The sequence below is a fragment of the Choristoneura fumiferana genome, chromosome 24 (assembly GCF_025370935.1).
Source record: "Choristoneura fumiferana chromosome 24, NRCan_CFum_1, whole genome shotgun sequence".
NCBI lineage: Eukaryota > Metazoa > Arthropoda > Insecta > Lepidoptera > Tortricidae > Choristoneura > Choristoneura fumiferana.
The window spans coordinates 11,274,537-11,302,242 of NC_133495.1; the positions used below are offsets into that span (position 1 = coordinate 11,274,537).

At 38.8% G+C, this 27,706-nt stretch overlaps 1 protein-coding gene across 1 annotated transcript; it reads left to right on the forward strand.

Moving 5' to 3' along the window:
* LOC141441615 (uncharacterized) lies at nucleotides 1–27,486 on the forward strand. Its single transcript, XM_074106400.1, has 15 exons — nucleotides 1–606; nucleotides 869–1,037; nucleotides 2,683–2,953; nucleotides 3,897–3,941; nucleotides 6,707–6,837; nucleotides 8,216–8,279; nucleotides 10,154–10,300; nucleotides 14,565–14,606; nucleotides 15,174–15,209; nucleotides 15,673–15,782; nucleotides 16,369–16,654; nucleotides 18,095–18,195; nucleotides 22,253–22,316; nucleotides 22,841–22,987; nucleotides 23,868–27,486. Exons 1-15 carry the CDS (start codon nucleotides 123–125, stop codon nucleotides 25,629–25,631), a joined length of 3,861 nt encoding a protein of 1,286 aa, XP_073962501.1. The 5' UTR covers nucleotides 1–122; the 3' UTR covers nucleotides 25,632–27,486.
* Nucleotides 27,487–27,706: the final 220 nt, after the last annotated feature.

A 27,706-nucleotide genomic window follows, 5' to 3' on the forward strand; every position in this document is an offset into this window, starting at 1 on the left:
GTTTATTTGAATTTTTATTTCTTCACCATAATATTTTTTTTATATTTCCATAACTGCAATAGTTCGTGTGTTTCAGTAATCAAGACATTTAAACAGTTTAAAACTACAAAATTATTGAAGACATGATCGGCTACATCATTATGTTCTTCATTCTCTTCAAATTCGGGTCAAACCACGAACTCGCGTTTCCGGTAACAACAGACCTCGATCAAGAAAATGATAAAATACTAGCGGCCATCGACGACATCTTCATCGCGCTTAAAGTTGACAAAAACTTCAAAAATTTTAAAAACGTGGCCGAGTATATTTCAATTCACAGATACATACAAGACGCGGTGCGGAACAGAAATAACAAATATAATGAAATGTACAACCAAAGTAAAATAATAGAAGATCATAAAACAGCTTATTACATTTCAAATATCAATAAAGCACTTCGTGAAATGATAAACGACTATAGAATTACGAATACTGACCTATATTTCGACAATAACAAACATTCTTCTGCACCTGCGGCCAGTGACGACATATTAACTGACTTTATTAATTTAGCAAAACATTTCCATATAAATTTGAACATGAATAAGAATACCAAAACAGGTAACGGTGAGTAGTTTCATTGTTTCAACCACGAGTACTTCTCCAAAACATTTAACCAGATGGGTTTTATGATTCTTTTTTTTTTCGAAAAAATGCACTTTTTTACTATTTTATTGTTTGTTTTATTTAAAGAATACATAGAGTCGTACATTAATAGACATATAGGTAAACCAAAATCTATATCAAAACTTGGAGCCTAATCCTGGCCTGGAACTGAATTCATAATCGAAGTATCCTCTTTCCTGAGTACTTTCATTAATCATTTAAGACACTGGCATCGCGAAATATGTTGAAACCAGAAGGATATACGGCGGTGAGGTAGCCGAGATCGGGAACTGGCCGTTCATTGTCAGCATCCACATCGCCTCCAGGTTCGCCTGTGCTGGCTCCATCATCAGGGAAGACTTGGTGCTCTCCGCTGCCAGCTCCTTCAACAGGTAAGAAATATTTGGAATCATTATTTAAAATTACGTTCGTGCAAATATCTCTCAAGAATGCTCACATTATGTTATGTTGCTACATTACAGAACGAATAAGTTCGATAAATTAACTCTAAAGAAGGCATCTATTTCATACGAGATCCTATTTTTTAGGGTTCCGTAGCCAAAATGTCAAAAACGGAACCCTTATAGTTTCGCTATGTCTGTCTGTCTGTCTGTGCGTCCGTCCACGGGTTTGCTCAGTGACTATCAATGCTAGAAAGCTGTAATTTTGTACGGACATATATGTACATATATAATTTTAAAAAAATTTTTTTAGTGTACCTCCCATAGACGCAAAAAGGGGTGATTCTTTTTTTCTCATCCAAGTTCATCCAACCCTATAGTGTGGGGTATCGTTGGATAGGTCTTTTAAAACCATTAGGGGTAATCCATCAGTAATTTATTTGCGAAATATCCAATTTTTTCATTAAAATCGAGCGCCTCCCCCCCCCCCCTCTAAAATCTAAACCGGTAGGTGGAACATTTTGAAAAAAATCAGGATGGTAGCAAGTATATCAAACTTTCAAGGAAAACTATACGACTTCATTTTTTCGTAATGGCTACGGAACCCTATTTCGGGCGTGTCCGACACGCTCTTGGCCGGTTTTTATTATCTACTCTCCTGCTTTCGGTTGTTTTTGTCACTACACCAGCTTTTCTTGAGAGAGAGAAAGAAATAACTTTCATAACAGCTCACCCTTTCCGAGCTTTGATTAACACTAACATTATAATTACTACACAAAAGGCTTAAACTCCAATTCAATAGAATCTGACAATCCTGTAGACACTTCCAGCCTACTAATTAAAACACCGGGTTGCCTAAGGCTTTGTGATGTGACTATTATTCTTTTTTTATTCCTTTCAGATGATAATTGCAACAATAATCAAGTGTGTCCACGATAGGGTGTCTTAAATATGTAGAAAATTGACAGATTCTATTGAATTGTACTTTAGATCAGTCTCCCTTGCCCTGTTGGGCCATAATAAAAAAACGTAATCAAATATTTTTCACTTCTCATGCTCGTAAAGTTCGTGTTAATGCTGTATCTAGGCGACATAAAAATAAATGACTTTTTATGCTCAAGTGCATAAAATAAAATCTTCATCTAAGACCATGGTAATCAGGTGTCAACAGCCACAAACGAAAAAGTTTCTAGATATTTTTTTAATATTTTTTTAATTTATATAATATTAAGTATAATAATAATAATATCATGGGACACTTGACTGACACCAATTGACCTTGTCCCAAACTAAGCAAAGCTTGTACTATGGATACTAGGCAACAGATAAACATACTTATATAAAACAAAACATCAATCAAATCAATCAAAATAAATCAATAAAATATAAAAATTGAATTTTATAATAATGCATAGAAAATAAAAGGTACATAAAAAGTGAATAATTGTTTCCCCTGTTGCCATTTCATTTCCTCGCAATCTAAATGAAAATCAAAGTGTAAAACTCGAGCATTAAACCCATTTTCCCCTCGACGTGTCTATCCACCCTCGCCGTACCGGCTCGGGTGGCTATTTGAACGTCTTGGGTAAAATGGCTCGTTTCATGCTCTTGTTGTACAATCTACTATTTCTGGTAGATTCTACAAAGAGAAGCCAACAAAGGAGATCAAAACCAATATCTGGATCCGCGCTGGCAGCGACTCCATCTACAGCGGCGGAGAGATGGTCCGGGCGGTCAGGCTGCACTTTCATTTTCAATACGATCCTAAAGAACAAACAGACAATATGGTCATCCTGCAGCTGAAGGTGAAGCTCCTGTACAAGATAGGGCTGATACAACCCATCAGGTGTGCCAAGAAAGGGACGAAGTACAAAAATGTACATATTGCGGGATGGGGAAACAAACAAGTGAGTACGAAATAATTGTTTTTTACACCATCATTAGCCGGAAGAGAAGTCTGCGGATGTTGGTTCAGAACCGCCCTGTTCTCGTTTCTGTCGCTTGTCAGGCCTGTGAGGGCCTGTGAGGGCCTGTGGACGAACATGTCGCTCTCGCATCGGTCCATAGTCAGCCACGAAAGACGTTGTGCACAGGCAACAAGCCAAAATTCGCCTGGAACAGACGCGTAGGCCTGATGATGATGAGCCAGAAGACAAGACAAGACATCCAATGTTGAACAAAGGTCTCCCCATTAGAACGCCACGATAAACGACAGCTCACCACTTGCATCCATCGGTTGCACGCAACTATCGCGATGTTGCCAGTCGACCTGTCGTGAGGCCTGCCAACGCTTTATGGTTATAGTGCGCCGGCGCAGCCTCCTCAACACGGTGGGCAGGCCCTATACCACAAAGTGCAAAACTCGAACTTCGTGTCCCACTGACGCTTAAATGTCATTTAATACGCAAGTGAAGGGACAGTGCGGTACGAACTCCAATTTGCGAGTTTCGTAGTAGCCCCTGAGCTCAGAGCGCTGTCTTCACTACAATGAGGGCTATCGCGCATGAATTCGCCGCTAGAGGCGCTAGTGTAGCGTGAGATCTCCGAAATGTCAAATCTCATAGTTTTTAGGTGAGCTACGCGGGTTTATTTATAATTAGAATAATTTTGTGAATATTTTGCATTACTTGAAATTAATTATGGCAATTATGCGTTACGGGGCAATGAATGTCTATGTTTTGAGACAGTTTTGTCTTTCGGAAACTTTTGACCTCCCTTTTTTTCCGAACAAAACGGGACTACGCAACACTGTGGTTGCACGAAACTACAGCTGTTTTAAAGCTGATTATTTGCGGAACTAAGAGTTATTCTTCTACATGCTCATGTTGGTTTTGTAAATCTATGTTTCAGTACGAAACGACGGCTGTGCCTGCTTCGCCAGAGTTTGTTAGAATGGTAAGTTTATACAGTTGCCAAAAAATCCGCCAAATTCGTTTATTCATCAAAATAAATGTGTCATTATTCGGATGATCGTTTACAGACAAAAAATTATTCATTTTATTGAAGAAGTGTTCAATAGCAATGTTTTTTTTTATTATTCGACTGGAAGGCAAACGAGCAAGAGGGTCTCCTGATGGTAAGAGATTACCACCGCCCATAGACACCTGCAACACCAGGGGGATTGCAGATGCGTTGCCAACCTAGAGGCCTAAGATGGGATACCTCAAGTGCCAGTAATGTGTCCCTGCATGTATAATTTAAACGAATTTTATAATAATGAACCAATAATAATGCATTAGTATAATTTAATTTAATATGTAACTGAATGTTAAAACGACAAAGAATATAATGATACTTCATTTAATAGTAGATTATTGTCGTGGCCTGGAAATAGGCAATTGCTGGCTGAGTATGAGTATTAAACGTTTAACTAATACGAAGCCAGCAATTGCTATTCCAGCCGAGACTAATATAAAGCTTTTTTCAAAAATGGTGAATAATTCTGAAATAGAATAAACTTTTTCTCAAAATATATTATACAATTTAATTTTATTCCAAAAATATTGCCTTTTTTTCATTAAAAATAAACTGCAGGTGTATTTTTCCACCGAAAACACCACAAGCTATTTCAGACCCAATTGAAAAAGTCCAGAGTTCCAACAAAATATCTGATACCGGCCATTAGACTTGGCTGTATACGACTTGTGCCAACATTTCCATGGCCTTTTTAACTTTAAAAAAAAGCGACTGAATGCAGGCGCGCTAATTCATTATTGTCGAGCTAGCGCGCCTGCAATATTTTTAACTTTTTAATTTTTCGCTGACCATAAACTATGCACTTCACCTTCTGATATGTAAAGAATAATGACAACTTTTACGGACATTTTTGAGAAAATAATATTGATAGATATACCTATACCTATTCACATTTTTATAATATTGCTACACCTGATGGGTAAGTAAATTATATAGTATACTTCGTTTTTTAGGGTTCCGGAGCCAAAATGGAAAAACGGAACCCTTATATAGTTTCGCCATGTATGTCTGTTTGTCTGTCCGTCCGCGGCTTTGCTCAGGGACTATCAATGCTAGAAGGCTGTAATTTTGCACGGATATATATGTAAACTATGCCGACAAAATAGTACAATAAAAAATAGTAAAAAAAATTTTTTTAGGGTACCTCCCATAGACGTAAAGTGGGGGTGATTTTTTTTTTCTCATCCAACCCTAAAGTGTCATCATCCCAGCCTATATACGTCCCACTGCTGGGCACAGGCCTCCTCTCAGAACAGGAGGGCTTGGGCCGTAGTTCCCACGCGGGCCCAGTGCGGATTGGGACTAAAGTGTGGTGTATCGTTGGGTAGGTTTTAAAATCATTAGGGGTTTGCTAAGACGATTTTTCGATTCAGTGATTTGTTTGCGAAATATTCAACTTTAAAGTGCAAATTTTCATGAAAATCGAGCGTGAACGAAATCCGTAGAAAAATGTCACATAATTTTTTCGTATGGCTACGGAACCCTATTTTGGGCGTGTCCGACACGCTCTTGACCGGTTTTTTTAGCATTAGAAAGAAGTCTTTTTATTGAAAAACACTTTTGAAAAATGTCACAGCAAATGCCGGGTGTGGCCTGTAATATGAGCAAATAATTATAACATAGATCATAATCCTCAAACTGGACAACATTAGTTCAGCGACTTTTAAAAATATATTTATTTTTTATTTTTTATTACACTTTCAAGTTTATTCGAAGAAGCAAGCAAAATGCTTGATGTTTGTGGTGTGACAGGCGACGTCGTTATTGATAGCAGGATTTAATTTGTATGAAATAAGGAAAATTCAAAGACTATTTTTTTTAAAAGTCTCTGAACTAATGTTGTTCATTTTGACAAGGACGATCTATGTTTAAATTTTTTGCTCGTATTACAGGCCACACCCGGTATAAGGACATTGCTTTTGGTACCATAAGTAATAGTTACTGTTTTTTTTAAACGTTTTTCAATAAAATGACTTGTCAAGATTGTTTACCCTCTCTATACTTGCCGGCTATATCTCTTTTGCCGGTGAAATTACTGGCACTTGAGGTATCCCATCTTAGGCCTCTAGGTTGGCAACGCATCTGCAATCCCCCTGGTATTGCAGGTGTCTATGGGCGGTGGTGATCTCTTACCATCAGGAGACCCACTTGCTCGTTTTCCATCCAGTCAAATAAAAATAAATAAAATAAATAAATACTGCTAAAATAGTACATTGTGTCTTAAGGGCGGTAAATAAGGAATTACGAACGAGAGGCTATTAGAAGTTGGTGTTCGTAATTCTAGTACCGCCCGTGCGACATACAATGTTTTTCGTCACACTTGCGAGTAAAATTTTATATTTGTAAATGAAAAAATATAATTGTTCCAAATATTGGCGATACTTTAGGCTGTGCTCTTGGCAGCGCCGCCCTCCCCCTCCCCCTCCCGCAGCATGCGCCGCAGCGTGCGTGAGCAGGTGGTCCTGCTGCAGCAGCTGCGCGCGCGGCAGCATCAGTACGCGCAATGACTCATTTACCGACCACGGGTTTCATGACAAGCACATTAAGGTCGAGGGTTTTATTTGGGGGGTTGCAAGCAAGGTAGCCTTCATGTTACGACACTGTTTACGAGCAAGTGTGATGAAAAAAACAAAGTACACCTAGGTTAAAAAAAAACTAATAATTATTATTATTATTTATTCTAGACTGAGCAGCCGTCCATCAGAGCGCGTCGGTATCGCTACCGAAGGAATGGACTGATTGTTGACGACAGACGACTTCAGCACTCTGTGTTGGACAAGTACGACATGGACATTTGCAAATATGGTTATTCGAAGTAAGTTTAATTGAGGCGCCGTGGAAAATGTCTTCATCGTCATAACCGAAATAAGCTACAAAGCATTTACATGCCACTTTTTTAATCATGAAAGAAGAACGCGCAACAAGAGACTTTTTATTTACCTAATGCGACAAAGAAGTTCATGTAAAATTCTCGTTTTAATTTTGTTTATATAATTAACTATTCTTGTAACATATAACAAATAGTGCAGCACTAAGGTAAACGTCAGCCTCTATGTCTGGCATTTGTGGACTATGAGAAGGCCTTTGACTCAGTTGAAACCTGGGCTGTTCTGGAGTCCTTACAGCGATGCCAAGTAGACTATCATTATATCTAAGTGTTGAGATGTCTGTACGAAGCTGCCACAATGAGTGTCCAAGTACAGGATCAGAAGTCCAAACACATTCAACTGCGCAGAGGAGTGAGACAAGACGATGTCATATCACCGAAATTGTTCTCAAGCGCATTGAAGGATATGTTTAAGACGCTGGACTGGAAAGGTATGGGCATAAACTTAAACGGTGAGTACATCTCACACTTACGATTCGCAGATGACATAGTCTTAATGGCAGTCATTGGAGGAGCTGAAACAAATGTTGAACGGCCTAGCATCAGCCTTACGTCGGATAGCCCTCGGTTTGAATGTGGTTAAGATCAAAATTATGGTCAAAGACCGCGTTGATCCGAGGCCCGTCATCGTCAATGGAAATCTTGAAGTTGTTTCGGAGTACACAGCATTCGGAAAATTACGAAAAGTTTTCTCGTCATTCATACGGCAATGTCTGAAAACTAAAGTTTTCAACCAGTGCGTCCTACCGGTCATGACATACGGAGCTGAAACGTGGACACTTACAGGACGGCTACACCCGCTGGAGTAAACGAGTTCTTGAGTGGAGACCGCGTCTTGGTAAACGTATACGTAGGTACGCCCTCTGGCCTCCGGCTTGCTGGTAGAAGCTGGATGCGTCTAGCCAAAGACAGGGCGCAATGGTGCTCTTTGAGGGAGGCCAATGTCCAGCAGAGGACTGCTATAGGCTGATGATGATGATGATGATGATGATGATACTGATGATGATGATGATGATGAAGGTAAACGTCCTCGTGCTCGACACCCTAATGCCCAATAGACCCTGCTGTCATCTCTATTGCTAATGACATAAGATTAAAGATGCCAACTATTGGGGCAGTGACGACCACTAGTACGTTTACTTTATTTGTTATATGTTACAAGAATAATGCTACCTTTGTGAATTCACTCAGAACACAGAGAAACAAATCTGTTTCTTCGGCAATTTTGTTGAGCGTGTCGAACTTGGCAGAAAGTCGTTTTTTCATAACAAAACAAAACATTACAAATAAAATTGGCATGTTTCAGTCGTACGATCACCACAAAAAACTTCTGCGCGGGAAGCCTCCTACGGGGCAGTGGGGCTTGCAAGGTTAGTTAATATCATGTAATCGGCTATATTTGAAAACATTTACGTGTACTGCTTTATCTTCATGAGCCTATGTAAGTACAGTCACACCATTACCTCGACCTATGGACTAAGAGAGTAGAGAGTAAAGAATGGCTGCTGATTATGGCGCACCGCAAACTAAGCATTACTGAAAACGCTTACATGGAGATTGGAGAAACACAACACGAGCAAAAGGCCTCACTGCTAGAGTTGTGAATAGCGCTCATTTCGAGGCTTAAAGACTCGAGTATATTTGAGACTTAAATTGGCTTATTTTATGCGTATGGATGCAAGAAACCGTCTTTGCGGCCTTTGAGTCGTTAAGCCTCGAGAGTCTTTAGGGTTTGGATATTTTTGAGTCTTTAAGCCTCGAAATGAGCGTTTTTCACAACACTACTCACTGCTCCAAAGAGGTATTTTCTGGTAACCTTTAGGCAAGAAGAAATAGTTTGCATGCAGCAGGTGCAATTTATATCCGGGAGCAATAACAAAATTAGGTACTTACGTAAAAAACCTTCTAAGAGCGTCTCGGATACGCTCAAGATAGAGTTCAGTAATCGTTACCAAAAAAAAAATACGGGGCGCTCGATTTTACTGAAAATTGGCACTTAGTTAAATATTTCACGTCTGCGGAAGCAAGGTACCCAAAAAACATTTTTTACAAGCTTTTATTTAGTTTATTAACCTGTCCCGTTGTCTGTCTGTCTGTAATCAAATCTTGCAAGTTAAATTTGACCAACTTCCAGTAAGTAGTCAGATTGACTAGAAATTTGGAATACTTATTTAAATCGCGTGACAATACAATAATCTAGTCGTGACATGCTGGTAGTCCAGCAACTTCAAAAACTCACTGACTGTGCAGACTCAGTTCTGCTGTATAAGATGAATAATACTTATTTCAATTCCCCCTTTCTACTATATCAAATCCATTTTCGGGTTCCCAATGACGTCAGCGCCAATATCGGAAAAAAATATTTCTTTTCTAATTCCCCAGTGCAGCTCACGGTATGCACAGAATACATTCTCGAGGCGTGCCATGTAACTGTAAGCTATTCAATAATAATAAAAAACTTGAAAACATTGACCCTTTCAATAAAATGCAATAAAACGTGGTAGTAAATGATTAGTTTTCTTATTTGGAATATTACAACTATTCACACCTCCAGGGTACAACTAAAAAGGCTGGCGCAGCGGCTGAAGCGGCCGAGGGTAGGAAAATAGTAAAATACTAGGGTCTCGGTTCAGCATATAACTTCGTTGCTGTCGGATTTGAGACCCTGGGTCCTTGGGGTCCCGGCGCACAAAATTTAATTAAAGAAGTGCAAAAGCGCCTGGTCGACACTACTGGAGACCAAAGGGCTGGCAGCTATCTCTCTCAACGAATCGCCATCGCCATTCAACGAGGGAATGCTGCCAGCCTTCACCATGCCACAGGGCACCATGCCACGGGGGCCTTTTTTAGATTTAATTTAGTAGGTATGCAGTTTTTAAGTTAGGTTTCATATGGTTATTTTTTCTTAAAACTATATTTATGTGAATGAAAAAGTTATTTACTGATAAAAAAAAATCTGTTAAGTATAATGTTGTAATTTAATGTTATTAGTATACATACCGTATTATTGTATATACTTTAAGGAAACTCCAGGTCTAATTTATATATTTTATAGGCAATAACATTAAGCCTTTGTCTTGAAAACATCAGTTGAGCAGCTAATGTTGGTTAACGTATGTAGGACAGGTTGTCAACAACACGACTTTATGGAAAGGAGGTCATACCGTAAACAAAGTTTCCAGCAACTTTTTGCCAATCTTTACCATGAATACGGGGTTTTCTTGGTGCATTTTTTTCCCTCCAGTACGACATCGGCGGGCCAGGCGTCATCAGGAACGTACTGCACGCCGTGATCAGCTTCGGGCCGTCCCGCTGTGGCATCACGGGGGCCCCCACCGTCTTCACCAAAGTCTACAGATACAAGAAATGGTTCAAGAAAATATTCTGCAACGTAAGCATGGGCATCTTTATGGGCATCATTCTAATCTATAATTTCTATCTCTGTTCTCTTCTCTTCTATTTTGCTTTATTCTATTCTGTTACGTGAATCATTTTATTAATGGTCATCTTATACCTCTAAACGGGCAATTTTTAACCGACTTCAAAAAATAAGGTTATCAATTCATACATACATACATACATATAATCACGCCTCTTTCCCGTAGGGGTAGGCAGAGACCACTTCTTTCCACTTGCTACGATCCTTACATAAGTACTTGTTTCGCTTCGTCCACTGTCATTATTCCCTTCATACATGCTCTTCGATTTAGGGTACTCTTGACCTGGCCTTTTGTCAAGACGTCCCTGATTTGGTCTCAAAACGTCCGCCTAGGTCTACCCCTTCCAACACTTTCATTCACACTCGCCTCATACACTTTTTTCGTCAATCGTTCTTCATTCATTCTCTCGACATGGCCAAACCATCTCAGCATACCTTTCTCAATTTTTGTCACTACATCTTCTTTCAGACCACAACGTTTCCTTATCTCACTATTTCTTATCCTGTCACTCAGTTTAACTCCTATCATACTTCTTAACGCTCTCATCTCAACTGCATTTATTCTGCTTTCATGTTTCTTCTGCCATACCCAACTTTCACTTCCGTACATGAGTGTCGGAACCAACACCCCCCATGAACAGCCAAACGAGCCTTGTTAGACACCTTCCGACTGTTCATAAAGGAGTGCAAAGCTCCATTCACCATGTTTCCTGCATTCACTCTTCTTTCAATATCACTCTCACACTTTCCATCTCTTGTAAACTTTGAACCCAGATACACAAACTCATTCACCTTATCAATTCAGTAGATTTTTTTATGTTTATTACCTCAGAACTCAGTCATTTATGAACCGATTTGAAAAAAAATTTTTTCGTTCGTCTGGGAATGCTTTCAATTAGGTCCCTTAAGCACCAAATCACGATTTAATGATTGGATCCTAAGGAAATCGAGAGAACTCTTCAAATATTGTAGGAACGCCTATGGTAACTTCGATATGTTTAGGAGTAACTCGTCCATTTACTCTTGAAAATCATCATTTGGTGAAGTGGAACTGTTGATGAAGACCAAATTTGACCAATGGAGCGACTACTCAATAACAAATACTTCACGGGTTGAATTTCAATTACTTTAACGCAGGACCTGAGGACCTGGGTTCGATTCCCAGTGATGGTCTTATTTTTCTGTTTTTTCTGTGCATCTATATTTCAGTTTGTATTTTCAATTACTTTAACGCAGTTGCTAAGCAATTTAAGCTCATCGTAATTCATATGGTGAAATGTAACGGGTGATGAAGCACCAGGACTCCTCAATAATGAACGTCTCTGCATCGGAAAAAGCAATATTTCGTAAAAGGTGACGAGCAGTTGACATTAAACTATTATATCTTAGATGTTTGGCACTAAAAAGCGTGAAAAGAAATTTATAACAAAAAATAGAACCGACTGAGTACAAAAAATCCATGAAATTAATTTTCTATCAGTCTGAAGTCGGTGCCTCAGCACGAGCCAGCAGGAGTGGACCTATAATCGTCTGCCTCAGCTACAACTATTACGAGTATATTGGGCTACAATCACTCCTGCTGGCTGGTGCTGAGGCACCGACTTCGGACTGGTAGAAAATTATTTTAATGGTTTTTTGTAGTCGGTTCTATTTTTTGTTACAATTTTTTTGTGTATTTATGTACCTACACCTATTTATAAACATAAACAGAAATTGACAAAAAAATAATAATAACTAAATTAAAACTAACATACAACTGTAACGCCAACTATTACTAAAACCCTAGAGGTTTCCAATAGTGGCCAACTTTGTAAAACCTATTAAGGTCAATGTGGGCAAGACCGTCTATAAGGCAAGTCCGTCAACACGTTATAACTTTTGAATTTGAAAGCGGTTCCTGCTTTAGCGTCCAGTATATAAAGCAGTTTGTCGCGCTTGTTCCCTCACTCTAAAACAGATGGCGCTGTGACAACGAACTTCAGAGCAATCCGCCTAAACAAGTAATTGCATGTATGGAACTCGAAATGATAGTGCGACGGTCTCTGCTAACAAAATTGTTAAAAATAGTTCGTGACAAGATTTTGCACCAGAAAGTAACTACAGAAGTAATATAAGAACCAGTTAACTTTATTCTGTGTTTAATTTATCAGAAAATGGCTTACTTTTGTAATTATACGTACCATCATTTATCACAATAAAATTTCGTTAAGTTGGAAAGTCCGTCTACTATGTACAAGGCAAGTCCGTCATATGCCGGACTTCCCTTGAATCAGAAGTTACCAACTGTTTTTACGATTTCAATATTATTACGATTTCATAAGGCATTTTGATCTTGAAACTAGTACGGAAATGTGTCCCTCACCCTCAGCACTATGCTGTGGCACTATGTCACCGAAAATATAAATTAAAAATACCTATCAAATAAATAAATAATCAAATAAATATTAGCCCCAAACTAAGCAAAACTTGCACTATCAGTGCTAGGTGACCCTCTTTGATCTCAGTAAATTAAAAATTAAACTATTAAAATACAATTTAAAATTTCAATTGATCCTTTGTTTGGGAAACCTTATAAATAAGTAAGTACTTATTATATATTTTTTTGCCAAAAAAGGTTTACCACCCCATTTACGTAATATATGCCGGACTTGCCTTTGAAAAAGAAAAATTGTGTTTATTCCGAATCTAAACCTTATGTTAACACGTTTAAAGTACACTTTTCATTGTCTTGATACATTTTTTTTAAGGATTCGAATACTTACATATAAGCACCCATAGTATGGCCGATATCATTACTAGACGGACTTACCTTAAACTACACGGGAAGTCCGTCTACTCGCCGAATTTTAGAAAATACTATTTTTTTGCTTGATTTGTGAATAAAATGATCTGTCTCTATAGCTTAACTATTATTTATGAAATTCTTCATCGTATGCAAGTACAATTGTTAACGCAGGTGAATAATTAACGCAGCTAGATCACTCCGAGGTAAAAAAAAATGAAGTATGCCGGTCTTGGCCACATTGACCTTATGTAAAACTGTACCTAAATAAATAAATAAAATAAAAAATAAAAAACTTGGCCAGACGACCTGAAAATGGGTATCATGTAAAAGTTAGTGCTCCGAACAGCTTCCGAACATTTATATTAAGTTCACTTGTAACTACATATATATCAATCAATTTGATGCTGATGATGTGTTTCTGTACTAGGGGCATAGGGCTCGTAGAAGAGTTTTCCATTTGGCTCGATCTTGCGCGGCGTCTTCCAGCTCTTCCTAGCCCGGACCAATTGAGCTAGCCTCCTTCTCAACTGATCGCCTCCACGTGGTCCGAGAACGTCCTGGCCGTCTTCTGCCAGTAGATAGCCAACTGAGACAGAGGCGTCTTTAACCCATGTAGCGCCCGTGTGCAATTATTACTTTAGCGGCATCTAGGAAGCGCGCGGTCAAAATGGAATAGATACAAAGTACCGCGGCCGGCGCCCCTAACACCGCTGCGCCCGTGTGCAACGCACACCCTGCACTATAGGTAAAGACGCCACTGAACGGAGACCCTGCTTGGGGAGATGATTATTCGACTCTCGAAGCGTGTGTCCAATCCATCGCCATTTCCTTGTCAAAACTTCTCGGCTTATTGGCTTCTGGTCAGTGATTTGCCACTTTTTGCGTTTGAGATAATTTGAGGCCAAAAAATTCCAAGGATGCGCCTCAGGCATTTGTTAACAAACACCTGCAAACGATCGGTATCAATCAATTTAAATAAACAAAATATCACGGAACATCAATTAACCTAGTCCCAAAGTAAGCAAAGCTTTCGCTAGAATGCTCATTACAAGTGAATGCTCAAGATTATCAGCACCTTTAGCACTGGGGTGCCTAAACGTGCTAGCTCGAGTGAAGTTTAATTGTGGAGTATGGGATACCGGATAACTACAGATAACTTGGTCTTAAAATACTACGAGTAGTGGCGTCTTTCATATCTCATATCGCTACCCATCTCGTGTTTTAACTTAAAACTTTTAAGGGCCTACGCTATCTGGCCCGGGTGCAGGTAAAATCCGTCGCACGCGACGCGAGCAGTTAGTGCTGCTCATACTATGTTTCAATGGCCGTCCACCCGCTCCGTGCAACCCGCGTCACCTAGCTAGTCCCTAAGCTTCACTTATGCAACAGTTGCATAAAATACACTTTCCTAAATTATCATATTTATTTCAGGTTGTGAAGACTAATGACACTGTGGATGATTCTGGAGAAATGGTATTCAATTTAAAAATTACATTTATTTGTCTATCAGGTGGCTCATCACGGGTTCGAATCCCGTTCAAAACAATTATAAGTATCAATCAGTCTACCTATTACATGCTTATTTTACCCACTTCGAGTCAATGTACCAAAATGTAGAGCAAAACTGACCCGACACTATACCGAAGATATCAAAACAAACATCGCGCAAAAAGTAAACAATTTAAAAGTAAATACTAAAAATCCAAACGAAAATTTCAAAATATTGTTAAATACTGTATGCGAAGAATTCGATAAAACGTGTAGTAAAAAACGTATTAAAATAGGAAACAAACTGTCATTCAATGAATGGGCTACACCCGGAATACGTAGGAGTAGGGACGTCTTATATGATCTTTATGATAAGAAATCGTGTAGTTAAATTCATATTGCTATTAGTATTTTAAGAATAAATGTTACCCTAATTGGAAAATTCCGGACAAAATACGAAATCCCTAAAAAATATTATGATTATTATAGTGCCCTCTTGGCTTGTTTTTTTTAATATAGTATCGTATCTATCTAGTCTCACTTTTGTTTCAGGAAGCGCTGGCGATGTTGGGACCCGGTGGGAGAAAGGTATTTCGTGCTCAAATTATACTTGAAAATTTACTAAAAAAAAAAACAATTTATCTGTAGTTGCTACGACTGTACCATCGAAGTCAGTAACATGTCGAAGACAACGGAAAAAAAGAGTAAACTACTTAGGAAAAAGGTCCTACATAACATCCCACTATCCATTCGGTTCAGCCAGATCCTTCAGTTTTAGACATTGAGCGGCAATTTAAATCTATCTTTAATATTTAGGTATCTATTTAGCTAATCTATCATTGATTTTATTTGGTCAAGTAATCTATCTACACACAGGTACTAAACTCCCTATCTTAATATCTTCTAAAACTAAAAATATGTTTACTACATTTGACTAGTGAAGTATCTTTCGATTCACCGAGTCAATCGTGTTTGGGTCTACGCAAACGAAACCAGTATGATAACCCTCTAAGCATCTGAACCACTGAACTGCGTGTGTTGTACGTCGCAGGTCAGGAGGTACCCGTTCGTAGCCAGCGTGTTCGTGAAGGATAAGTACGTCTGCACCGGAGCCATCATCCGAAGAGACATGGTCATCACCGTGGGATCTTGTCTCAAACCGTACGCATCTACCTTTACCCACGATTTTGCTCCCGTAAACTATAAACCATTTACTAAATACACCTAATGGAATCCCCAAAAATTTCCTGTCTCTAAACTTGGTTAAGATATTGTTATTTTATATGTGCTCAATCCCGTGAAAACATGGATACATATGTATACTTTAGAACATACACACATTGCAATCGTATGGACATACACTTGTGCATAGATGGCGTTTGTCGACAAAAATCGCTAAACATGAATAACAGTTTTCAACATTGTGATGTTTCGCCAACTTTGATTGGTGTACGAGTATTAATGGTGAAGCACGCGTCACATAATAACAAGGAACTGATTTCTTTTCTCAGTGATCCAAAATGGGCTTCTGCTTCCAACCCTAGACCCTTGGGCCCGTTTTTACCCGACTGGTGACCGTGAGATGAAAAAAAGGTCTCTCTGGACCTCGTCTCTCCAGCACTACCTTGGACGGGTTGGACGACAAACCTACGTCCACTCGGTCGTAAAAATGTTGTTAACGGGAAAACCGTGAATTAACACAAACAGCAGATATTGGCAGTGGACTCAAATTAATTGTTTCATTCAGGTTTGACTTTTTGGACAAAACCAAGAGGAGATCTCCTTTCATCACCAACGTGTTCGTTCGTGTCGGCAGCGACCTGTACCCAAGCGGGAAGTTGATTCCCGTCATCGACTTCCACTTCCACTATAACTTCGACCACAAGACGTTAGCCTTCAATCTGGTCTTACTGGTGCTGAAGACTAAAATTAATTTCGTTAAGGGACAAATAGCGGGCATTCGCGTGAGCAACAGCACCAGGCTGAAGTTCAAATATCAGCAAGTCCCGGTTGTCGGGTGGGGGGCCGATTGCGTAAGTAATTACTGCAGTTTATTAGAGTTCTGTAATCGAAATGATGAAGCCGTGGTGGCCTAGTGGTTTGACCTATCGCCTCTCAAGCAGAGGGTCGTGGGTTCGAACCCCGGCTCGCACCTCTGAGTTTTTCGGAATTCATGTGCGGAATTACATTTGAAATTTACCACGAGCTTTGCGGTGAAGGAAAACATCGTGAGGAAACCTGCACAAACCTGCGAAGAGATTCAATGGTGCGTGCGAAGTTCCCAATCCGCACTGGGCCCGCGTGGGAACTATGGCCCGAGCCCTCTTGTTCTGAGAGGAGGCCTGTGCCCAGCAGTGGGACGTATATAGGCTGGGATGAATCGAAATGATTACCGGAAGAGGCAGTGTTGGCTGGCAGCGCTCCCAAAAAATGTACCCTTCGTTGTGGTATAAGAACATCCCTTCCCCCTCCCCCCAAAGAAGCGGGAAGTCTTTGTTCAACAGTGGACGTAGTCCTCATGATGGTGGCATATTTTTTTAAGTCTTAATCCTACTAATAAGTATTATAAATGCAAAAGTTTGTGAGTGAGTGAGTAGTCTATTGCTTCTACACGCTGAAATGGCTGGACGAATTTGAACGAAATTTAGAAAAAAGTTAGTTTATAACCTGTATTAAAACATAGGGTACTTTTTATCCCGATATATCCACGGGATAGGGCTAAAATCTCTCTCTAAAAGCTTAGAATCATGAAATTTGGAATGTAGGTAGCTGGACGTCTGAAATAACACAAAGGCTACTTTTTATCTCGATATTCCCACGGGATAGGGATAAAATCTCGAAATAACAACCCTTGGGTTTAGAGTCTTGAAATTTTGGTTAGTTGTTCTTAACATAACCTCAATGAAGACCACAATATAAATTTAGGTTATTATTAGGGAAATTTTGTAAAATCCCGGTATTTCAATTGTAACTTCCGGATTGAATAGTTTACGCGTGCGAAGCGCGGGTAAACTCTAGTAGGAAAATATATTAAAGAAACAGCGCCTATTCATAGTTGTTAGCAAGTTTAAGGCGCGTGCATACGAGGACAGACCCAGCGCGAGGCGGGGTCTTAGCCAGCGGGCACTACGCAATGAATAATTGATTTTAAAATGCCACAGAGTAATTTGTGGCAGAGCAAGTGACTCAAATTTGAAAACTATCACAAACAAAAAAACGTCTAATAGTCTTTAAAAGTCCGTTAATGTCACTTGTACCTTATAGAGCGTAAGTAGAGTCAAATAACCTGAAGCATTTTCTAGCCTGGCATTGTTTTACTGCATGTGTTGGGATTTCATACAACTGCTTAAGAAATCGTCTTGTGATTGACAGTCAAAAGGTTCCATTCCGTCGCAGGATTCAGATCCTTGACTGTAGTCCCATACCTAGTTGAGTAAGTTTCCACACTTTTTTGTGGTTTTATTTTGTTTTAGCCGGCGACAAAGACAGCACCAAGAAATGAACCAGGGCTACTTTTACGGAGTGTGTTATTGAATAGAACTTATTACGAAGACTGCCGCAAGCATTACATACTGTAAGTATGACTTCTTGGTAGTACTTTCTTTCGTACACATACACCTACATATATATTATTTTTCTTCAAACTATTAATTGACCTGCCCCACTTGCTAGAACAGAAATGTAACAGTATTGTTTGAAGATGATACTTCTTTGATGTTCAAAGTAAACAGGCAACAAGAAGATCCAACCCACATCAATGAGACTTTAGCAGAGGTGCTAAACTGGTTCACCGCTAACAATTTATTACTAAATGCAGCTAAAACTAAGTGTATAAAATTTTCGTTGCCTAATGTAAGACAGTTTAAAACAACTATTTCCTTAAACGGAGAGAATCTGAAACTTGTGCATGAGACTGTTTTTCTTGGTCTTACGTTGGATCGTAATTTACAATGGAGCCCGCATATTTCTGGTCTTGCTGGTAGATTGAGCCCTGCCGCCTATGCTGTACGAAGAATCAGATAATTTACCAACGTAGAAACTGCCCGGCTAGTTTATTTCAGTTATTTTCACAGCATAGTGTCCTACGGTATGCTGATTTGGGGCAAGGCAGCCGATATAGAGATCGCTTCAAGGAGATAAACATCCTCACAGTAGCTTCACAGTATATACATGATGTGATATTGTATACACACAAGAACATCGGGTCCTTCAAAAAAGGGTCAGACGTACATGATATCAATATTCGTAATAAGCACAAGCTTGCCGTTCCTAAATTCCGTTTACGGAAAGTAAGCAAATCTTTTGTGGGAAACTGCGTGAGATTTTACAACAAAGTTCCTGTTGAAGCATGAAAATTGCCACTCAACTCTTTTAAAGAATACATAAAGAGTGCGCTTCTGAAGAAAGCTTACTATAAAGTTGAGGAGTACTTATGAGATGATGCGACATGGCCTAAACTGAAAGCCGATGAAAATTAGGATGTTGATGTGTGATGTGATGTACTCGTGTTTGTGTGTATGCGTGTGTGTGCGTTTATGTCGGTGTATTTCTATTGTATAGTGTTGTGAAGTGTGACTTGGCAGTGTCCCGGCGCATTTCGTGTCTAGTTTCTGGTTCTGTTGCCGTTGTCCGCGTTGCAGAATTTAATTTAACAATATTTATTAGTTTGACATTTGGAGACCTTATACATCTCCATTTCTTTATTTTAATAATTATTAAATTAGTTTACTTTGACATTCTGAGACTTTTTACATCTCTGAATTATTTAGATTAGGAATTTAATTTATTATTAACTCAGAGACTTTCCACATCCCCTTGCTATATAGTAATTTTATTATTAACTCAGGGACTTTATACATCCCCTTGCTATATTTAAGGCTGTATATTGTTAAGCTTATGGATTTTAAACTTGTATATTTTTAGTTTAACTTCTAGTCACAGGCTGTCGACGTCGAAGTTCCCAAGACGATCCCATAGAGCTTATGGGAACGGAAGCAATACCATGCCCTCGGTACCGCTCTGCTTTCAGAGCATGACATGAGTGCGTGTGAGCTAACTTTGGGGGCGGCAGACGTGAGCTTGCCATCGGAATCCAAAAGCTTAATGGTTACTTGACCTGAAATGTAAATTTCAGATTTTTATTTTTTATTTATTAATTTATGACGGTGGAAGCAGTCTACACTTCCACTAAACGTAAATAATAGTTAGTGATCAGTTTTGTAACTAAGGGACTCCATACATCCCTGTATTATTATTTTTTTGTATTTTTTTTAATTTAATTGTATACTGTAGTTTTTAAGTATTTTATTTGTAATTTTTTTTATATTCAAAAAAATGACGTGTAAATGTGCCCATTGCGGCCTATTTACTGAATAAATGATTTGAATTTGAATTTGAACAACTTTTATGCGAGCTTAGTACAACTCCTCAGAAGAATAGAAACTCAAGGTAATGGAGCTAGCTGCCATTGCATTTTGTGAAGTAGTTTAGACTGTATGGCGCTGGTACAAAAAAGCTATTTGAAATTATAGTTTTATGACTGTTAAGAAAATTTTATTTTTACAAGGTTTTCTTTAGCTTGCCTGTTATTTTATAAACATTCTCACGCACACAACACACACACACACACACACACACACACACACACACACACACACACACACACACACACACACACACACACACACACACACACACACGCACACGCACACGCACACGCGCACGCACACGCACACACATTCATTTAATTTATTTGAAACTCATCCGGTCCCCAAGATACAGGTTAGCCTAGTTTGGGGTTCGCTAGACAGTACATTGTTTTGTTTTCAATTTCATGTTTCACTAAATAATTTTAGTCATCTCGGCATGCTGATGTTGTGAATCCCAAATATAAATCTGTAAACGATTTATAACCTTTATTTTAATAAACCTTTTTTTACTTTTGAATAAGTAATTAAAATTATCTTTTTTTTACTTTACTTTTATTTATTTATTTGTTTGGATAAGGTTTGAATCAATGTTGGAAGCTAAATTTGACCCACTTCAAGCTTTCCGATTGACTTGAAGTTTCGTATACTTATGTAAATTTGGCGACAATACAATAACCTGGTAGTGACATCCTGGTAGTCCAGCCAGGATCATCTCCGCAGAACGGAACTCCTCAACGGTTAATGGCATCGACTTGAAATTTGGTACAAAAATGTAGTTTGGATGACAATGCAAGTACAGTCTACAAAAAGTACAGTCAACAAAAAAAATGTATTAAAGGTGTCATTTTTAACAAAAAACTTTTGTAGGAATGACTGATTAGCTAATTGTTGCACGGGTGTAAAAGAAGATGAGGAATTACAATACCTTCAATAATATCCTTTTTAAGAACCAGATAATGGCTCCATTCCCAAGTGGACTGATCCGGAGTCCTTACTCGGTCGGGCCGGGATAAATTCAACTTCATCAAGACCCAGTGCACAAACAAACACACGCGACAGCTCTCGACTGTTACAAACGTTACAACTTAATACCTTTATCTACATGCATATCATAACTTCCCTATTATATGTTCAGAAACGACTATCAAATGGCCTTTATTAAGAAACCTGGTATCTGCGGGTGCATCTTAATGTTCACATTAAAGTACAGTCACGTACAGTGCATCTTAATGTTTACATTAAAGTATCGGTAATACTTTTTTTTAACAATGCATATATGTACATATTGTAGAAAACTTATGACATGCATGTAGATAATAATTATTATTCAAAGTCAAAGTCAAGTCAAAGTCAAAGTCAAAGTCAAAGTCAAAATCAAAGACAAAATCAAAGTCAAAATACAGACCATATCTGAACATATTATAGAAAACTTATGATATGCATGTAGATAAAGTAAATAACTATTAAACGATTGATACGATTACAATGGTCTAATAGTTTTAATTTTTAAGTGTATTTCCCTGAACATGATCATTGCTGGGGGGGCCATAACCACCATAACTTATAATTTACTTAATAATCATAATCTCAATCACGCCCACTCCTAATGGTATTAAGCGAAGATGTGGACTAAACGGAGCACACTTGTCCATTAAAAGCCCATTCACCTATGATTTGAAAACGGCCAGATTGTAGCGATCAGGGAACATAGACGCAGATGACAGGACACTCCTTAGCTAACCGAATAATAAAGGACGAGCGAAAACGCTTTGTTCTAATTTTAGGGATGCTGACATCATATGTGTGAAATGAAGACCCCGCTTACTTCTGGTACACCTGTGAAAGAAACAAATTTTATTGAATACAAAATGCTTACCTAACACGTTTATCCATTTCAAATATACGCAAAAATATACTTATTATAGTAAAATATAGAGTAGGTAACAAAAGGTACAATTGAAGCAAAAACTATGTTCAAAATAATCTAACCATATACGAGTACTTATAATTTGCTCAAACTTTGTTCCAAATTGTAACTTTAGGCACTTTGAACCAAAAGAGAAAATAAACACACAATAAAATTATGAAACGAGTCTAGACATAAATAGTAGATTAAATAATACCACCGTTCGAACAAAAACTCCATGCTACCGGCCCTCTTAAAATGACTGTAAAATATAACTCTGTTTATTTTTCTTCCAGGAATAAGAATACCACTTTCGTCATGACAAGTGTCCACCATTGCTTGGCGCCGGGTGGCTGGGGTGTAAGTGTGGTTTTGACATTACGTTTAATAATGAAATAAAACTAGATAGCTCGCATCTTTAATAAAGTTTAGCTCGACGTTTCGGGCTAATTCGTCGCCCTTCCTACCGGAGCACACCCCACGGCGGCTGCTGGAAAACGCGCACTGCGCGCCACCGCACGATTTTCATTGTAATTTTTGTTTTTGCCATCCGTTGTTATTTTTGTCATTCTAGAACTCAATACTTTAAAAGGAAAAAGTCCTGGTAAAATGCTCTTCCATTGACTTCGTTGATTTCTATGAGGTTTCTTTTTTTATTTGTAAAGTGAAACTTTCGCATGTTGTTTTTCTACGAATATGAATCCTTTATGCTTAAAGAAAATTAAACAGTATGTAGACAACTAAAATCTGAACATTTTAACTACAGTTAGTTTTAGTAGTTGTTTAAGTACATTTAATCTCAACTTTCCAACCTGTATGTAACTTAGCGTACTACGAACTATTAAAAGCAACAATCTTTGTCATAATACATGGTTCATATTCAGGGCGATAGCCTCGGCAACCTGGTCCTAGTGAAGAACAAGCTGTTCGGGCTTGTGAACGTGGACTGCTCGCGGCGCTCGCCCAATTCGCCGGTTGTCTTCATCAAGGCCGCCGTCTTCTCCTGGTGGATCAACAGTATGATGTGCCAGGTAAGGAGCACAGAACTGGCTAATCAGGCTTGTGGTGAGCCGCTCCCGGCACTTGACTGACTGGCCGAGTATCTTCATCAAGGCCGTCGCCGTCTCTTGGCGGATCAACAATATTGTGGCGGCATGTAGCACAACGTTTTTTATCGTAAATTGAAAATACAAACTGAAATATAAATGCACAGAAAATCCAGAAAAATAAGACCAGCACTGAAACAAACAAGCTGAGATATGTGGTGCATAGGGGAAATTCGTATCTGTACCATTGACCAGCAGTGGTGTAGCGGTATAGCACGCGGTACGGAATACCGAGGACCTGGGTTCGATTCCCAGTGCTGGTCTTATTTTTCTGGTTTTTCTGTGCATCTATATTTCAGTTTGTATTTTCAATTTAGGTTTTACGTGATGACCGTAAAAGTAAAAATTTGGAATTGAAATAAAAAATACAAAAAGATTCCAAAAAACCAATCTTAGTTTTTTATCGTATCAATAATTCTATGAAATTTAATATCTACAATTTCCGGAAAATCAATGCTAAAAACAAAAATAGAATAAAAATTAATTTATTTTTATTTCCGAAAAATTAATGCTAACGTCTCTGGATTTTTATAGTTAGGTATGTAAAACATTTAGTTTACAAGTATCAGTATAAAAATGTCTCCTTTCAGTAAAATTGTCTACTCGTATCTACAATATTCAACATAGTTTCCCTCCGTGTGGCATAGTCTTTCAGGCTCGAACTCCTAATGGAATTTCGCGAAATTTTAATTCCTGTTTCATATACGAGGTTGAGTCAGGGACTCGTCGATATGCATATCATCTAGGTTTAATTGACGTTTAAAATTAATACCTACTGATATATAATTTTGTTTATTCTCAACAGTACAAAGAACGCTTTGACCCGAGCGATGCAAGTAAAATTTCGGATTACGGATCAATTGAAAACGTCAGTAGTGTAGAAATGTTAATTACTATTGGACGAAAAATACACTGCAAATCCTACAAGGGCGCAACACTCAACTGTACTTCAATAAACATCACGACCTACTATTGCGAGAGAAGAGATGGTAAACGGTTACCTCATGGCACACCAATTGTATGTGACGACATCGACGATGATTACAAAGTTAAGTGCACAACAGCTAGTATCAGAGAAATGGATCGTTACGACATAGCTCGGTCGCTGGTAAACTGGCCGCATAGTTCAACGCATAATGGTGCTATTTACTATTGTGAACCAGATAGTAGAAATACATCAGTTAGAAGCTGCAATTATACTAATGTTGGTCTCACCTGCTACGAGACCAATTGCACAGAAAGCATTATAGATCGAGTAATATTTTGTGACTATAGAAATTGTACAGCATGGGCGGGGCCTACGGGTCTTAAATCGTGTAGATTCAGAGAGCGTTATTGCTTAGACCTAAATCGTAGACCAACCCATTGTCCAGGTAAAGTTTTAAGAAGATGTTATTACGTAGAAAACGAAGGTTATGTTTGTAAAAAAAGGGAATGCCATAACAGCGAAGTAGATGGTTCCGTGTGGTCACATAGAGTAGTGACACAGTGTGACTTTACAATTGATTGCCAAGATAATAAAATGGCATGGTATCGCAACTGCTCAGAAGCGAAAAGGAAAAGGTGTATAACACTTACACACGATTTAAACGCTTGTATAAAGCAAAAATGTGGATATTTTTTTCGAGGTGCTGATGCGTTTTGTGAAGGTTACTGGGAAGAACCTTATTGTTTTGACATACAACGTGAACATTTTGCATGTCCAGAATACAAAATGCGAAACAGTTGGACAAAGTGTACAAATCTTGAGAATTATATATATGACGAGGCAATTATGTGTGCAGAAGAATGGTGTACCCTAGCACATTTACTTAATATGTCTGACTTTAATTTTTGTAGAGCCCGAAATTATTGTTACACGACCAAAGGTCAAACTCAAGGCCATTCAGAGGAAAGAGTTAATATAACTTTTAACTGTCCAAAAGAAGGAGAAAACTGTAGAAAAGTGGCCGTTGATGAATATGAATATCAATTAAAATCTGACTCGAATGAATCTGCCACATACAATTACAAAATTATTTGTGTAAAATCAGTTTGTACTGAAAAACATAATGTCGCTGTACATTGTACATCAAAGACAAGTGTTTACTGTCACAACAACCATGGCACGGTAGAGTGTCCTCCACTTGATACAGTTGATGATAATTATAACGTACTGGCACTCCGATCCCGTGTAGATGATGCCAATTTTCATAGTGACGATGATGTAAGATTGACTACATTTGCAACTTCAATATATACCCAAAATAACGCACCCTCTTTCAAAGCTCGGGCAGATGTTGATGATTATGCTGATGACGATCCTAGAAACGATATGGAATTGGTCAAATATGCGAGCCCAAGACAAACACAAACTAATGTACCGTCGCTTCAAACCCGTGGTAATGTTGATGATGACAGTCTTAATAAAGACGTAAGCATAAGAGAAATTCCAATAAACGTACCGGCATTAAGAGCTCAGCCAGACGATGGTAATGATGCTGCTTACGTTCTTGATAAAGATGACGACGCTTTATTGGACTCGTATGAAGAAACACAACTTAGGGAAAATAAAGATGATTTTGTGTAATATACTTAGCATGGAGAACAGACGGCCGTTGGGCCAAAAAGTTCTTGAATGAGTAGGACGTCCACCAACGAGATGAACGGTTGACCTGGTCATAGCCTTGTGGATGCAGACTGCTTCCAATAGAAGCATCTGGAGATCTATGGTGTCAGGGTAGAGCAGTGAGACCCTACGGGTTCAATTTGAGTAAAACGAAATGAAGTTTTTAGATGTATATTTAGCCCCTAAGGCTTTACTGACAGAAATCAGAATCTCGAGGGTCGCGGATACGAAAGAGTTGAGTTGGAAGGCGTTTCTTGAGAAGGCTTCCCTGGATCAGGGTCCGAAGCGCAGGTCGCCGGTGCTGGACGAAGGCTGGAGGCAGTAGGGGCTCCAGGGCCAGCAAGCAGCAGCAGCCCTTGCAGAAGAGGAAGGGCAGGGGCTTCGGTTCCAGGCAGCCGTGCAGAAGGTGTTAGTGTAAGCAGTGACGCGTCAGTGCCAGACCGTACTGTGCCGCCTTGAAATTAGCATTTGTTTAGACAAGGTTCAGGTGGCCTTTTCTGCCAACCATCCAACCGGCGTGAAGTTAAGCTTCCTAATCATCAGGTCAGCTGTAATGTTGGAGGTGGTAGAAGATCGTTCGAAGAATTATTAAAATAGGAATACACAAACTAAGGTAATTTAAATTTGAAAAGGAAAGTTCGTTACAATTTTGAAACATAAAAAAGCCCAACGGTTTATACTAAAATGAAACACAAGATTTAAACTTTTTACATAATTTTGAAATTAAAGGACCGAGAGGAATTAATTTGTACAAAGACTGCCGGCAATTTTGAAAATAACTAAAATGGTTGAGAAACATTCATGAATTTTGACTAAGTTGATAATCAAATTCTGAAATAAAGCGCAAGTTAAAAATACACAAGTAAAGATTGATATTTGCCATGGACTTACCAAATTTGGGCAGAGCTACACTGAATTTAAATTAAAAATATAGTTTTGTAATTTTTGGAAGGCGTATGTGTTGTTTTCTGATTTTGCAGAGTGTCAAAATCTGCCTGTGAGCGTCTATTTATCCAAAATTTTGACACAATAACAATATCAGCTGTTAAGAAACCACCGTCCAAATTCAACAATTTTAGCTAGCTTACCCTCTTATTGATAAAAATACCAGAGACAATGTAGAATTTCGAATCTATGGCAATTTATGCAGATATATTAAAAGAAAGAGTCTAATTCTGACACACCCTGGCTCTGGCTGGCTGGTAGTGAAGCGCTACCGAGCGTCTCGCGTGACCACGACTGCTCTGCCAAGAGTAAGCGACTGAGAAGAGAGACCCTGGCTCAGATTCATTAACTAGAGTAGTAACCATCAAGTGTAAAAATACTTTGATAAAACGGCCAACTTCGAAACTTTGCATACTGCCAGTGGCTAATTCGTTCATAAGCATAGGTAGTAGATTTATATACTGTATCTGTCTGTATCTTTTTTTGGGTAATTAGCAAATACTTATTGAATAATTACCCACACCAATTTGTAACTTTACTATGTAGTTGGGTCCATCATAATGTTTTATATTCAAGCAACGTTAACATCCTCGACATTCCATAGTGAAGTGGTCATGATGAAGGACATCCTGTAAAATCCTGTTGTCCTTGTCTTGTCTTGTTGTTGTTGTGTTGTCCTTGGTGGATGGCATGTACAAAACGCTTAACACATTTAGTTTACCCAACTTCCCGGTAGATGGCGCTGTTCGCTCGGCAAACTAGCGAACGGCATTCTGCTGTAGACTATTGTAGTGTAAAATCTTTTTGTTTCTTTTTGATGATTTGTGGAGATTTATTTGGCTAGAATAAACATACGTCAGTTTATAATTAAGCTTGGTGTTTAATTCTTGCTCCTTTTCAAGACCCTAGTGTGCACGACATTGTACAGGCGTCGTCAACGTAAAACGGCTCGGCGAGGAGAAACGGAGCGGAGGCAACTGAGCGTAGCGGAACGGAGGCAACGGACCGGAGGCAGCGGAGCGGAGGCAGTGGAGCGGAGCGGTGACAACGGACTTAAGGCGCCGGAGTGGAGTGGAGGTAGCGGAGTGGAT

Coding starts and splice junctions, on each gene's coding strand:
- LOC141441615 (XM_074106400.1), top strand. CDS start 123: ATGATCGGCTACATCATTATGTTCTTCATTCTCTTCAAATTCGGGTCA. Junction 1,038..2,682: donor GCTGCCAGCTCCTTCAACAG/GTAAGAAATATT, acceptor TATTTCTGGTAG/ATTCTACAAAGAGAAGCCAA. Junction 15,783..16,368: donor GTGGGATCTTGTCTCAAACC/GTACGCATCTAC, acceptor TGTTTCATTCAG/GTTTGACTTTTTGGACAAAA.